This window comes from Colobus angolensis, unplaced genomic scaffold, assembly GCF_000951035.1.
Source record: "Colobus angolensis palliatus isolate OR3802 unplaced genomic scaffold, Cang.pa_1.0 Scaffold133, whole genome shotgun sequence".
NCBI classification, from domain to species: domain Eukaryota; kingdom Metazoa; phylum Chordata; class Mammalia; order Primates; family Cercopithecidae; genus Colobus; species Colobus angolensis.
The window spans coordinates 2,557,810-2,571,946 of NW_012114411.1; the positions used below are offsets into that span (position 1 = coordinate 2,557,810).

Here is a 14,137-nt window from a genome sequence, read left to right on the forward strand (position 1 = left end):
AAAAAAATACAACGTGAGCCACAAAAGTGAGCCCAATATAAGATATTAATTTTTTTTTTTTTTTTTAAGATGGAGTCTTGCTCTGGTGCCAGGCTGGAGTCCAGTGGCATGATCTTGACTCACTGCAACTTCCACCTCCTGGATTCAAACGATTCCCCTGCCTCAGTCTCCTGAGTAGCTGGGACTACAGCCACACGCCACCATGCCCAGCTAATTTTTTGTATTTTGGTACAAAAAATTTCACCATGTTGGCCAGGATGGTCTTGATCTTCTGACCTCATGATCTGCCCTCCTTGGCCTCCCAAAGTGCTGGGATTACAGGCGTGAGCCACCACACCTGGCCAACATTTTAATTTTTTAGCCATATTTAAAAGGTTAAAAGGTGAAATTTATTTTATTATATATTTATTTTATCTTAATATATTCAAAATATTATTTTAACATGGACCCACCAAGGCAAAAATCATTTACAAGACATTTTACTTAAGTTTCACAGGAAGTCTTCACAAGCCGGCATGTGATTTATACTTGCTCATAGCTGGCGCGTGATTTATGCTTGCACACATCTCAGTTTGCACTGGCAACATTTTGCTCAATGGTCACATGTGGCTGGTGCCTACTGTACCACAAGGTGCAGCTTAGATCTTTCCAAATGCTTCTGTCTTGGTTGCTTTCTCAGGATTATGAGCCCTGTGTAATACATGGCAATAATCTAACTGCTATCTTTAATTCCCTTGGAAAACACGGACTAGTCACAATTTGCTCCACTTCTCAGAATCATAGAGACACTTTGTGCCTCTGTTTGCACACAGTGGACAGTTGTAAATGTCTTGCCAATGGCCACTAAGGGACTGGGTCAGAGGGGAGAGATGTGGAAATCCTAGGGCAGCTTGGAACTTGGAAAGGAGACGCACACCATGGGGCACATCCCCTAGAGAAAGCAAGGCGCGAGGTTCACTGTGGCAGAATTGAGGGGATGGAGAGGACTCCTATGTGTAAAGCTCCATCATTAAAGGGAAGAAGGGCCGGGCATGGTGGCTGTGGCTCACGCCTGCCATCTTAACACTTTGAGAAGGACTACGGCAGGAGGATCACTTGGGCTCTGGAGTTGGAGACCAGCCTGGGCCGCATAGGGAGGCCCTGTCTCTCTAAAAATTTAAAAATTTAGCAGGGCATGGTAATGCACATCTGTCAACCCCAGCTACTGGAGAGGCTGAGTTGGGAGGATCACTTGAGCTCAGAAGGTTGAGGCTGCAGTGAGCTGTAATTGCACCACTGCACCACAGCCTAGTTGATGGAGTGAGACCCTGCCTCAAAAAAAAGTGGGGGCCAGGTACAGTTCGCTCATGCCTGTAATCTCAGCACTTTGCAGGAGGCTGTAGTGGGTAGGTCAACTGAGGTCAGGAATTCGAGACCAGCCTGGACAACATGGTGAAACCCTGTCTCTACTGAAAAATACAAAATTAGCCGGGTGTGGTGGTGCAGGCCTATAGTCCCAGCTACTCGGGAGACTGAGACAGGAGACTCATTTGAACCCAGGAAGCAGAGGTTGCAGTGAGCCAAGACTGCACCACTGCACTCCAGACTGGGTGATAGAGCAAGACTCTGTCTCAAAAAAAAAAAAAAAAAAAAAAAATGAGTGGGGGTGGGGAAGAAATTCAGCCAACCAGTCATCTAAAGTGATGGGAAGAAGCACTGAAACGAAGCCTGCCTAGCAGTAGAAGGTCACGTCAGTTTTTCTGGCGTTGGGCTGGCTCCCTGTGAGACAGGATATCTACAGTCTCACAAGCCTCAAGTGAACCAAATAAGGAAGGGCCACACCTCAGCCATTCCATTCTAGTGAAAATCCACTCTATTTTTATGAAGGTCAAGAGAAAGAGTCCAGAATTTTTCCTACTAACGGCTTCCTGTACCCCATCTAGCCACTCTCACTGTTTGGAAATTCTTACTTAAATCATTCTCACTATGGCGAAAGCACACTTCCCTTTCTCTGTGTCAAAATGCTCCCCCAAATATACATTCGGGTCAGAAAATAAATGAAGAAAATAATTGTCGAGTAGCAAGGATATGACAACGAGACTTGGGGAGTTCGGCTGACCATAAAACATGCTCTGCCCCCCATATCTGGTTATAGCATCCTCCAGAAGAGGCAGCTCCAAGACTGAGATGAGGATGTCTCCTCTCATTTTGATGAAGGCTTTTTTTCTTTTTGAGACAAAGTCTTGCTCTGTTGTCCAGGCTGGCGTGCAGTGGTATGATCTCGGCTCACTGCAACCTCCGTCTCCCAGGTTCAAGTGATTGTCCTACCTCATCTTCTTGAGGAGCTGGGATTACAGGCGTACACCACCATACCGAGCTAATTTTTTTTTGTATTTTTAGTAGAGGCAGGGTTTCACCATGTTGGCCAGGCTGATCTCGAACTCCTGACCTCAAGTGATCTACTCTCGGCCTCTGAAAGTGCTGGGATTACAGGTGTGAGTCACTGCATCTGGCCTGATGAAGGCTTTTTTAAAAGTACATTTCCAACTGGTGGAAACAATTCTAGAAGACAGAGCAGAAGATGCTCTCTGCGGGCTGAACTGGAGGGCAATCTGTCTATGCAACCTGCATGTGTCCACAGCCAAGGCTGCAGGCATGCTCTGTGGCTAAATGCTCACATCATCTTCCAGTTGCTTTTAAGTGGAATTTCAGGACTTAAGAAGCTACCTGGTAAAGATGTGGGTGTCAGGAAATTGCCTGTGGATTTAGGGATGAGCCTCTCGAATATTAATTCCTAGTATGTCACTCTTGACTGCCCTCCCCTACTGTGAGTAACGTGTGATATTCTCAGAGCAACAGAGGATTTGGAAGCACAGATTTCACTTGGTAATTTCAAAATGCTGTATGGAATAAGCATGAAACATTAGGATGACAGTCATTTTTTTTTCTGGAGAGGGAAATATTATGCTTGGAGTGGCCGAGTTTACAGTGCTGCCTGAAATTATCTGTGTGGTTGTCTGCTACTGCATCCTCCTGGCAAGAGGCAATTGGGGAGTCGGTTTGGATGCCATCAGCTTTCTTGCCCGACACTGATGCCACAGAAGCTCCCCTGCTTCTGAAGATCTGAGGTGTAGCCTTTGATGAGCCTCCTATCCTCACAGTGGCTAAAAACTAACCTCTCCCATCCGCTCCATCTTATTAATATCTTTCAGTCAGTCACCCTCATGCAAACCCATTTACTTATCTGGGGGAGAGAAACACTTGCTCTAAACCTGACTCGCCATGTTACAAACCTTGTCAGGTCAATGTAAGTGTCTTTTTCACCCATCTCCTCCCCCTACAGCTCCAGGTCAAAAGATCAGGAAAAGCATTGTTTTGTCTAAGGCTTACTACAAATATTCTGCAATTATTCTTAACAATATCGGTCTCAGTGTTTAATATATTGTGATGACTAAAGTATAAATGAACCTGAAGGCTACCACTCTCTGAATGTAAAATATGAAAGAGTTTAGGTCAAATGTTTTATTAAAAACTTAGAGCTGGGTCCAGAAGAGCTAGAGAATCCAGATTCCCTTTAGAGAGGATACTGCCCAACAGACAGAATCCTGGGCAACAGAATTTTGCAGAGGAGAAAAAAAGAGTGAAAGATTTAAGCTGCCTTTCATTCACTAGTTTTAATGTTGTTTCTCCAAGTTTTGCTAAAGCCCATTCTGTGAATAAATTTAGAATCTTTCCATATATATAAATATAAATATATATATGTATTTAGCTTAACACACATGAACTCAATCTATCTATCTATCTATCTATCTATCTATCTATCTATCTATCTATCTATCTATACATAGATACACATACTATCAATACCTAGCCAAATAAGTGTGTGCATCTATGTACAGGCAGTGTGTATATCTCTCAATGTATAGATAGTGTGTGTATCTACAGATAGACAGATGTGTGTGTGTGTGCGTGTGTGTGTGTGTGTGTGCATGAAGCTACATTCCCTGTGAAGCAACTGGTACTCTGGCAAGAAGTCTTTGGGGGAAGTAATGCCAAGGCATCTTAGGGTTTATCCATTCTTTCATTCAACAAGTCTTTATTTAGTGACACTACGTGCCTGACCCTGGGCTAGGTACTGGGGATACACCATGATGCAGACACAGACCTAGCCCTCAAACTGTCGGGGGCTCCAGGAAGTGGTAACAAGTACACAACCAATGACAGCGAGGTGTGGCCGTGTCATAAGAAAGAAACTCAGGACAGACTAGTCGGAGGGGGTCAGGGAAAGCATTGGTGGGGGGTATCCTCCAAGTTGTGAAGTAAAGACTTAAGAGACACCAGCTAGGTCCAGGATGTGGGGGTGTGGGAAGGAGCGTGTTCCAGGAAGAGAGAATAACACGGGAAGTCTGTTCTATAAAGCGGTGGGAAAAACATGAACTTCTCTCGTTTGCCTAATTCAACATTTTCTTGATTTTATAGGGTTGAGGGTAACTGTTCCCAAACTGCGCACATCAGTAATTAAATCTATTTCTTTCTCAAAGCAGGCTGGCCAAGAGGTAGTTTCTGAACTGCCATTTGAGGTCTCATTTCCTATCCCAGAAGGTGGCTTCTTTCTAAACCTCCAAGCTTCGATTCAGGAAAAGCGTGTAAAATACACCAGACCACTCGCCTATAAACTCTTCACACTGACTCTTGGCAATTTGAAGCTTCGAATGTTTCTCAGTTAACGATTCTGCTAATTAATGAGATCTCACTCAATTTGATGGTTTCCCTTTATTGCCTCACTCTTCCAAATTCAAACCACAAATTTGACTTTTAATGACTTTAAGGCCATGGAATCGAGCCTAAAACGGCCATAATCTAAAATGCAGGAGAACCCTGTATATAGGGATATGTTAATCACAGCATTTATTTGTAATAGTGGGAAAATGTTTTGCTAAAATCCCTTAAATATACTCAAATGGGGACATGATTAGATAATAATTGTATATCAATTTCTAGAATTTATGCAGCTGTTTCCGAAAATGACAATTTACAGTCACTTAGAAAACGTTAGTGAAAGACAATGGTAAGTGGAAAAATAAGATATGCAGAATTATACATACACATTTCTTGTATGATTACAGTCATATAAGAAATACAAATATGAAAAATGCTGGAAAGAAATCCACCAAAATGAGAACAGCACTTGAATTATTAGTGTCATGTGTTTATGAGCCTTCTTCCTATTTTCTGTTTCCTATATTGCATGTATAAAGCCTTTATCATTTGAATCCTATTAAAAGTATTAACTCAAAGTCCGCAGTTTGAACACTTTCAATTCCAAGCAGCATGTACAAGGCAATATGAGACAAAAGTGTCTACATGTTAATTTCCCCTTTGAAGTATCATCACTTCCCCCATGAGCAGGTGGCATCCTCTCAACCCACTGATAAACTGCAGCTCCTTCACAGCTAAATGTGATAGAGAGTGAGACACAGTGCTCTAGGACCCAGAGATAGGCATCTAAGAATAAACAGCAAGCAAATGTAATCAAAATTGGCATTGAACAGCAGATCTGGAATGGTAAACTTTTTAAGTCAGAGTTGGAGACACCATTCTTTAGAGCTTTGGGTCAAACAACGGTCTGTTTAAGAACAAGTTGAAGAAGATGAGGGTGTATGATTCCAATTACTTCTCCAGCTTTGCTGACACTGATGTGTTCTTGGTTGGAATTAATTGATTGATTTCCTGCATCTCAGTTTCTCCAGATGCTCACAAGTGATGCCAATGTCAACCCATGGGATGGGGTAAGAAGGGGGTTGCTTAGCACTTAGAAAGAGGACAGAGATTGTTCCTCTTTAATCTCAACTGGAAAAGAAAAGAAAAGAACAAATCTTTAGGCTAGGCGCGGTGGCTCACATCTATAATCCCAGCACTTTGGGAGGTCGAGGTGGGCAGATCACCTGAGGTCAGGAGTTCAAGACCAGCCTGACCAGCATGGAGAAACCCCCGTCTCAACTAAAAATACAAAAAATTAGCAGGGCATGGTAGCATATGCCTGTAATCCCAGCTACTCGGGAGGCTGAGGCAGGAGAATCACTCGAACCCGGGAGGCGGAGGTTGCTGTGAGCCAAGATCACGCCACTACACTTCAGCCTGGGCAACAAGAGTGAGACTCTGTCTCAAAACAAAACAAAACAAAACAAAACAAAAAAACAAAAAGAGCCAAACCTTTTTCTATTCCCTCTGAGCAGGGAAGACTAAATCAATTTTAGTTACAGCAAGAGCTATTTAGGTTACATTGTAGTTAACTCCTTCCAGGCAGAAAGAATAGCTAATGGCATTGTGGAATTTCCTTTTTTAGAAATTTGTAACAATAGGCTAGTTGTACATCTGGCCTTGGATGCAGAAATAGCACACACACACAAAACACCCTGGTGTGTCCTAGTCATTCTCTCACAGATATTAACAGACAGAGATTTAAAAACAGTTTACCATATCCCCCTTCATCCCCTGCTGGATCAAGGTCTGAAACCACATCGGTTGCCAAAGAAACTCAGAAAATTGACCAAAAGTGATTTACCTGTACTAGGAGTTCCAGCTTCCTGTCATCAAGAAGATGTACTTGACATCGGCGGCCCTCCGTCATCTAAGAGGGAAGAGAAATGGTAATCACTGAGAGTCTAGCAGCCAGACAAAGGGTTAGAGGGTTGCCGACGCTGCGCTCTGCTAGGCATATTCCTCTGGACAAAACTTCCTATGGGAGTCGGCACTGTATAATGCCAGGAATTGGAAATACCAGTTCGTTCAATCATTCCAAAATATCTATTGAGGCCGGGCGCGGTGGCTCATGCCTGTAATCCCAGTGTTTTGGGAAGCCGAGGTGGGTGGATCACTTGAGGTCGGGAGTTTGAGACCAGCCTGACCGACACGGAGAAACCCTGTCTCTACTAAAAATACAAAATTAGCCGGGCATGGTGGTGGGCGCCTGTAGTCCCAGCTACTTGGGAGGCTGAGGCAGGAGAATCGCTTGAACCCAGGAGGTGGAGGTTGCAGTGAGCCAAGATTGCACCACTGTATTCCAGCCTGGGTGACAGAGTGAGACTCTATCTCAAAAAATAAAAATAAAAAATAAAAATAAAAAAATAAATGATATGTATACTAATTGTCATGCACGTGGACAGGGATTAAGAGGCAAAAACAAAAATATGGGAGTAGATATGCAACAGTATTAGGCTTCTGGGTGGTTTAGCCCACTCCACCTCATCCAAATATGACTTAACATGTTACTTTTTTTTCTTCAGTTAAAAAAGTGTAAAAAAGAAATTTATCTAGAAAGGTGAATGACCCTATTTGAGGTCAGGCATAGGAAATGGAGCACAAGCAGTTTCTTTCCCAGCAAATTTTGGATTGCCTATCTTTTTAACAAATAAAATTAAATGTTAACAGACAAATGAGAATGAGTTGTCATACAAGCCAGAATACTTAAGATTGAACCCCTGACACATTCTCACACTGCAGACAGAATTAATGGGAAGCCAGGCCAGGCTCAGTGGCTCATGACTGTCATCTCAACTCTTCGGGAGACCAAGGAGGGAGGATCATTTGAGGCTAGGAGTTTGAGACCAGCCTGGGCAACAGAGCAAGACCCCATCTCTACAAAAAAATTAATAAATTAGCCAGTCATGGGGTGCACACCTGTAGCCCCATCTACTCCAGAGGCTGAAGCAGGAGGACTGCATGAGCCCAGGAGTTGGAGGCTGCAGTGAGCTATGATCCTGCCACTGCTCTCCAGCTTGGGCAACAGAGTGAGACCATATCTCTAACAAAAAAAAAAAAAAAAAAAAAGACTGGAAAGTCCATTTTGATCAGAAGTACTTTTGAGAGTGCAGATTTTGGAAAGAGGGATTTATAAATACATATTTTTGAGGGTATCTGTCTACAATAGCCTGACATATCATTAATGGCAGAAGGAATAATTGTTCATACATAGCAGGGGAGTCTCCGCTATGAGGCCTTACTAAAATAACTAACCAGCAATAACAAATGATGATTTCAGGATGTCTTGTAATACGGAGTGGTGCAGGGTACCCAATCAGAGTTGAAATTTAATTTTTCTGGTTTAGGCTTAAATTGGAAACAGTCATAAAACAGCAACTTCGGAACATTCTGCTGCCCACACCACAGCAGCACATGGAAAGTAACAGAATTCAAGGTTTGGCAAAGTCTTCTCTCTCTCTCTTTCTCTCTCTTTGTGAGATGGAGCCTCATTTTATTGTTCAGGCTGGAGTGCAGTGGCGCGATCTCTGCTCACTGCAACCTCCGCCTCCTGGGTTCAAGCGATTCTCCTGCCTCAGCCTCCCAAGTAGCTGGGATTACAGGAGCCTGCCACCACGCCCGGCTCATTTTTTGTATTTTTAATAGAGACGGGGTTTCACCATGTTTGCCAGGATGGTCTCGATCTCCTGACCTCGTGATCCGCCCGCCTCGGCCTCCCGAAGTGCTGGGATTACAGGCGTGAGCCACTGCGCCCGGCCGGGATGGATTTTTATTACCTTTGTTTGCTAACGCCATGTGTTTAAGCCTGTGTATAGAACTTCATTTTAACAATGGCTATGCTTTACAATGGGCACCCTGCATTCCTGAAAATGCAGCAATTGGCTCTTACAGGCTAGTATGAAATAGCTCCAACACGACTGTCTGGACCAGATGACACGTAAGTTTCCTTCCTTGTATTTCTTTAGCGGAAATCCTTTAGAGAACTCAACGCCTATTTTATATGACTCTATAGTCCCCACTAAATACAAGTTCTTTTCCCCAGCTAACTGGCCACTTTAAGCAGATCTAAAGAAAGGATGCACATGAGCAGATCCTGGCCTTGTCTCCTTGTCCAGCCACGAGGGTCCTTCTCATAAACCTTTCCTCCAGGAAAGATAAAAAAGACAGTCTCAGATGAGACACAGTCTTGCCTTTACACACTCAGCACAGTGCCTGGCCCTAAGGGAGCTCTTATTTTAATTTAATTTTTTTTTAGACAGAATCTTGCTCTGTTGTCCAGGCTGGGGTGCAGTGATGCAATCTCAACTCGCTGTAACCTCCACTTCCCAGACTCAAGCGATACTCCCACCTCAGCCTCCTGAGTAACTGGGACTAAAGAACAGTCTCGTTTCTCTCATGCGCCATGGGACGTACCAACTCTCCAGGCTAAAAATAACCCTGATATTCCTCAAGTCCTGTTAGGTCTGGAGCTGCTATCCCGACGAGAATGAGCGTCTCTGCAAATGGAAGCAGGTGGCAGCACAGTCGCAGGCCGAGGGTGCCTACTGCACTCACCGCTCAGTCCCACCCAGTGGCCAGCCGGCCTGCGTCCTTCATGACCCTCTCCTTGACCCTCAGCTCCTGGAGACCGGGAGTTATGGACTGGATTGTGTTCCCCTAAAACTCACATGGTGAAGCCCTAACCCCCAACGTATTTGCAGGCAGGGCAAGATGAAATAAATAACAAAAAAAGACAATCTCTTTTCTTCTGGTTCAACAGGGATTATTCACTCATTGCCAACATATCCAAAGCTGTCATGAAATCCTATGAGAAAATTATCTTATTCCCTCCTCTAAAGAAGTCATCCCATGTTCCCATCAAGTCAGGTTTCCCTTGTTTTGGGATCTAACTCAACACAACATGTCCTGCTTACACGGAGGCTAATCTCAACGTCTCTTGCTTCTGAGTTACATCAATTACTCAGCAGCCCCCAGCTCTGAGAAAAATCAAGAAAAGTTTCATATATTCATAAGCCCTCCAATGAACAGATTAAAAACAGAGGTAAAACTTCAATCCAAAGCCTTGCCATTCTGCACATGTAAGTCAAAGCAGGCCACAGTGGACATTTGATGGGTCTATGCAAACTCCTTATTCACCTGTTGAACCCTTAACTGCTGGTGTTAATTGCCTTAGTGGGAAAATGGGCTCAAGTCCTATTAGAATCCATCAACCTTGCACAGAGTAAGCATCTTCACTGATTGACTTAGTTTTTAAAAATCTATCAGCTTCCTTTCAATCATTCCCTAAGTTCAATGAAAGCCATTACAATTTTAAATTAGACTGAAATAGGTGCTGCTATACCAACATGTATAAATGATTCCTTCTTCAAAAAAGTACACCAGAAATGTTAATTTCAAGTTTCAATAGGCCAGATAATAGCAATTGCACAGGTACTTTAGATAAAGTTTTCGAGCCACACTGATTCAGTTCTCATTAGAAAGAACCTAAGGTTAATAGAGTAAAAGTTTTAAGAAGGAAAATGGTATCACATCCAGAAAGTTATGTGAAATTCTTTTAAAACTTTAGTCATAGATTTGAGAAAAGTCTCGACTGAGAATAGGGGAGAGTTTTAAGGAAGAAATGCTGTTTGTTTTCTGCATCTATAAAACAGTTTTGAGCTTCATTTTATCATAAAAGGTTAAGGGTGTAAATACGCTCTTGAGTTACTTAATCACAGTCTAATAAATTTTATGAAAACAAACTGGTATCTGAAAGACATTATTGGATCAAATAAAGTTTTAATCGCAGTAATAAAGAAGATGAAGTGTATCATTTTCTCGAAATATTTCCAAGCTCACAAAGTTCACACTCACTCTTAAAGGTCTTCCCTGAGGTTCTCATTTTCATCTGAACAAAATAATCCTCATTACATAAAACGATCTCACCTTATCTGCTCAGCAATTTAAGGAAGTAACTATGTATCATGATGTTAGTATCCACCCTAGGTCTTCCAATTTCTTTCCTCTTCCCAACAGTCATTCCTGGGAAATTTACAAACATACTCCATATTTTAACGCCTCCCTGTAGAAAGCAAAATGTCTCTGCAAACAGCACAGAGAAGTGTCTAAACAGACTCACCTTTGAATCATCATGTTTTTGAAGGTACAACTTTCTTTTGACAGCACTGTTGTGGTTTATTTTTCAAAAGCGAGCACCTGCCTGTTGTTCCATACTCAAGTAAGGTTAGAGTATCTTGTTATTATCATCAGTTCAGAAAAGCTTCACCATTCTGGGTGTGTACAAAGAACTGACATCTGTAGCTTTGTCTGACTTGCCAGGTACACTGAAATTTTCTTTTCAATACTAACAATTCTGAAATAATACTGCTTTCCCTTGTTTTGTTTTCATTTCCAGCTGTTCAGACACTACTGGAGCCCTGGCATCACCCTCAAAGGAAATCCTTTAGAGAACAAGGCTTCTCATAGATATCAACTGGCGACCATTCCAATAACCAATTGCCTTGCTACAACACAATTCTAGCCCACGCAGAGGCCTGCCAAGTGCCCTGTGATTCTAAAGGAAATATGAAAAAGTGTTATTTTGAAAGTGAAGTGTCTGCCCCAATCTATCCAACTTTGCTGCTAAGGTACACTCTGACATGAAGACTGTGCAGAAACATGTAAACACATTTATGATACTAGCTTCAGTGACCACAGCAGACTATCATTGATACGTATCCTGGCCTGGCGCGGTGGCTCACGCCTGTAATCCTAGCCCTTTGGGAGGCCGAGGCAGGTGGATTACCTGAGCTCAGGAGTTAGAGACCAACCTAGGCAACATGGCAAAACCCCGTCTCTACTAAAAATACACACACACAAAAAAATTAGCCAGGCATGGTGGCACACGCCTGTAGTCCCAGCCACTTGGGAGGCTGAGGCACGAGAATCGCTTGAACCCAGGAGGTGGAGGTTGCAGTGAGCCAAGATTGCACCACTGTATTCCAGCCTGGGTGACAGAGTGAGACTCTATCTCAAAAAATAAAAATAAAAAATAAAAATAAAAAAATAAATGATATGTATACTAATTGTCATGCACGTGGACAGGGATTAAGAGGCAAAAACAAAAATATGGGAGTAGATATGCAACAGTATTAGGCTTCTGGGTGGTTTAGCCCACTCCACCTCATCCAAATATGACTTAACATGTTACTTTTTTTTCTTCAGTTAAAAAAGTGTAAAAAAGAAATTTATCTAGAAAGGTGAATGACCCTATTTGAGGTCAGGCATAGGAAATGGAGCACAAGCAGTTTCTTTCCCAGCAAATTTTGGATTGCCTATCTTTTTAACAAATAAAATTAAATGTTAACAGACAAATGAGAATGAGTTGTCATACAAGCCAGAATACTTAAGATTGAACCCCTGACACATTCTCACACTGCAGACAGAATTAATGGGAAGCCAGGCCAGGCTCAGTGGCTCATGACTGTCATCTCAACTCTTCGGGAGACCAAGGAGGGAGGATCATTTGAGGCTAGGAGTTTGAGACCAGCCTGGGCAACAGAGCAAGACCCCATCTCTACAAAAAAATTAATAAATTAGCCAGTCATGGGGTGCACACCTGTAGCCCCATCTACTCCAGAGGCTGAAGCAGGAGGACTGCATGAGCCCAGGAGTTGGAGGCTGCAGTGAGCTATGATCCTGCCACTGCTCTCCAGCTTGGGCAACAGAGTGAAATCCCTTCTCTACCAAAAAAAAAAAAAAAAAAAAAAAAAAAGACTGGAAAGTCCATTTTGATCAGAAGTACTTTTGAGAGTGCAGATTTTGGAAAGAGGGATTTATAAATACATATTTTTGAGGGTATCTGTCTACAATAGCCTGACATATCATTAATGGCAGAAGGAATAATTGTTCATACATAGCAGGGGAGTCTCCGCTATGAGGCCTTACTAAAATAACTAACCAGCAATAACAAATGATGATTTCAGGATGTCTTGTAATACGGAGTGGTGCAGGGTACCCAATCAGAGTTGAAATTTAATTTTTCTGGTTTAGGCTTAAATTGGAAACAGTCATAAAACAGCAACTTCGGAACATTCTGCTGCCCACACCACAGCAGCACATGGAAAGTAACAGAATTCAAGGTTTGGCAAAGTCTTCTCTCTCTCTCTTTCTCTCTCTTTGTGAGATGGAGCCTCATTTTATTGTTCAGGCTGGAGTGCAGTGGCGCGATCTCTGCTCACTGCAACCTCCGCCTCCTGGGTTCAAGCGATTCTCCTGCCTCAGCCTCCCAAGTAGCTGGGATTACAGGTGACCGCCACCACACCTGGCTAATTTTTTGTATTTTTTAGTAGAGATGGGGTTTCACCATGTTGGCCAGGCTGGTCTCAAACTCCTGACCTCAGGTGATTCACCCGCCCTGGCCTCCCAAAATGCTGGGATTACAGGCGTGAGCCACCACACCTGGCCTGCAAAATAATTTCTATGCCATGGTATATGCCTGTGCAGGAGCTGCTGAGAAGAAATAATCCTAGTTCCACTGTATAGAAGGTTTTTGTTTCATTTTGGTTTTTATTTACTTTTTTAAGACAGAGTCTTGCTCTATTGCCCAGGCTGGTGTGCAATGGTGTGATCTTGGCTCACTGCAGCCTCAACCTCCCAGGCTCAATTGATCCTCCTGCCTTGGCCTCCCAGACAAGTGCTGGAATTACAGGAGTGATCCACCACTCCCAGCTTACTTCATCTTTTTAAGCCTTGTTCCTTGTCTGTAAAAGAGGGATAGAATAGCTTCTACCTCTTTTAGGAGGTAGAAGGAGGTAATAGGAACTCTGCAATGATTAAATTAACTAATGTTCGGAAATTTCTTAGTGCTGTATCTGGTACAAAGTATATACTCATCACAATGTTAGCTGTTAATTATCAGTTGTATGGTTTTGGAAACACTTAATATGTGTTGAACCCATAGTTCTCGTAAGACAAGAGGTAGATATTATCAGGCTCATCTTGTTTTATGTTATTTTTATAGACAGGGTCTCCTCTGTCTCCTACGCTGGAGTGTAGGGGCGCTATCATAGCTCACTGCAGCTCTAACCTCCCAGGCTCAAGCGATCCTCCCACCTCAGCCTCCTGAGTATCTGGGACTATAGGCTCGCGCCAGCATGCCCAGCTAACTGTGTTTATTTTTGTAGAGATACGCTTCACTATGTAAATTCTTGGACTCCAGTGACCCTCCCCACCTTAGCCTCCCAAAATGCTGGGATTACAAGCATAAGCCACCATGCCTGGCCTAGAGCATTTTTATAGAAATGTAATGCAGTTGTGCAAATTGATCCTGAACCCAGGAAAAAACATGTGTTTTTTAAAACAAAAACTAAAAAATAGTCAATTGACACATGTATTCTCTTAGTTTCCTGAGGCTAAT

The 14,137-nt window shown here is 42.8% G+C and overlaps 1 protein-coding gene across 1 annotated transcript in view; it reads right to left on the reverse strand.

The window, feature by feature from the left end:
- Window positions 1–14,137, reverse strand: part of FRMD4A (FERM domain containing 4A) — a 349,079-nt gene that overhangs the window by 218,938 nt on the left and 116,004 nt on the right. The window contains exon 2 of the mRNA XM_011934291.1: window positions 6,545–6,610. Within this exon, the coding sequence (XP_011789681.1) occupies window positions 6,545–6,610 (66 nt within the window). The remainder of the gene's footprint in view (window positions 1–6,544; window positions 6,611–14,137) is intronic.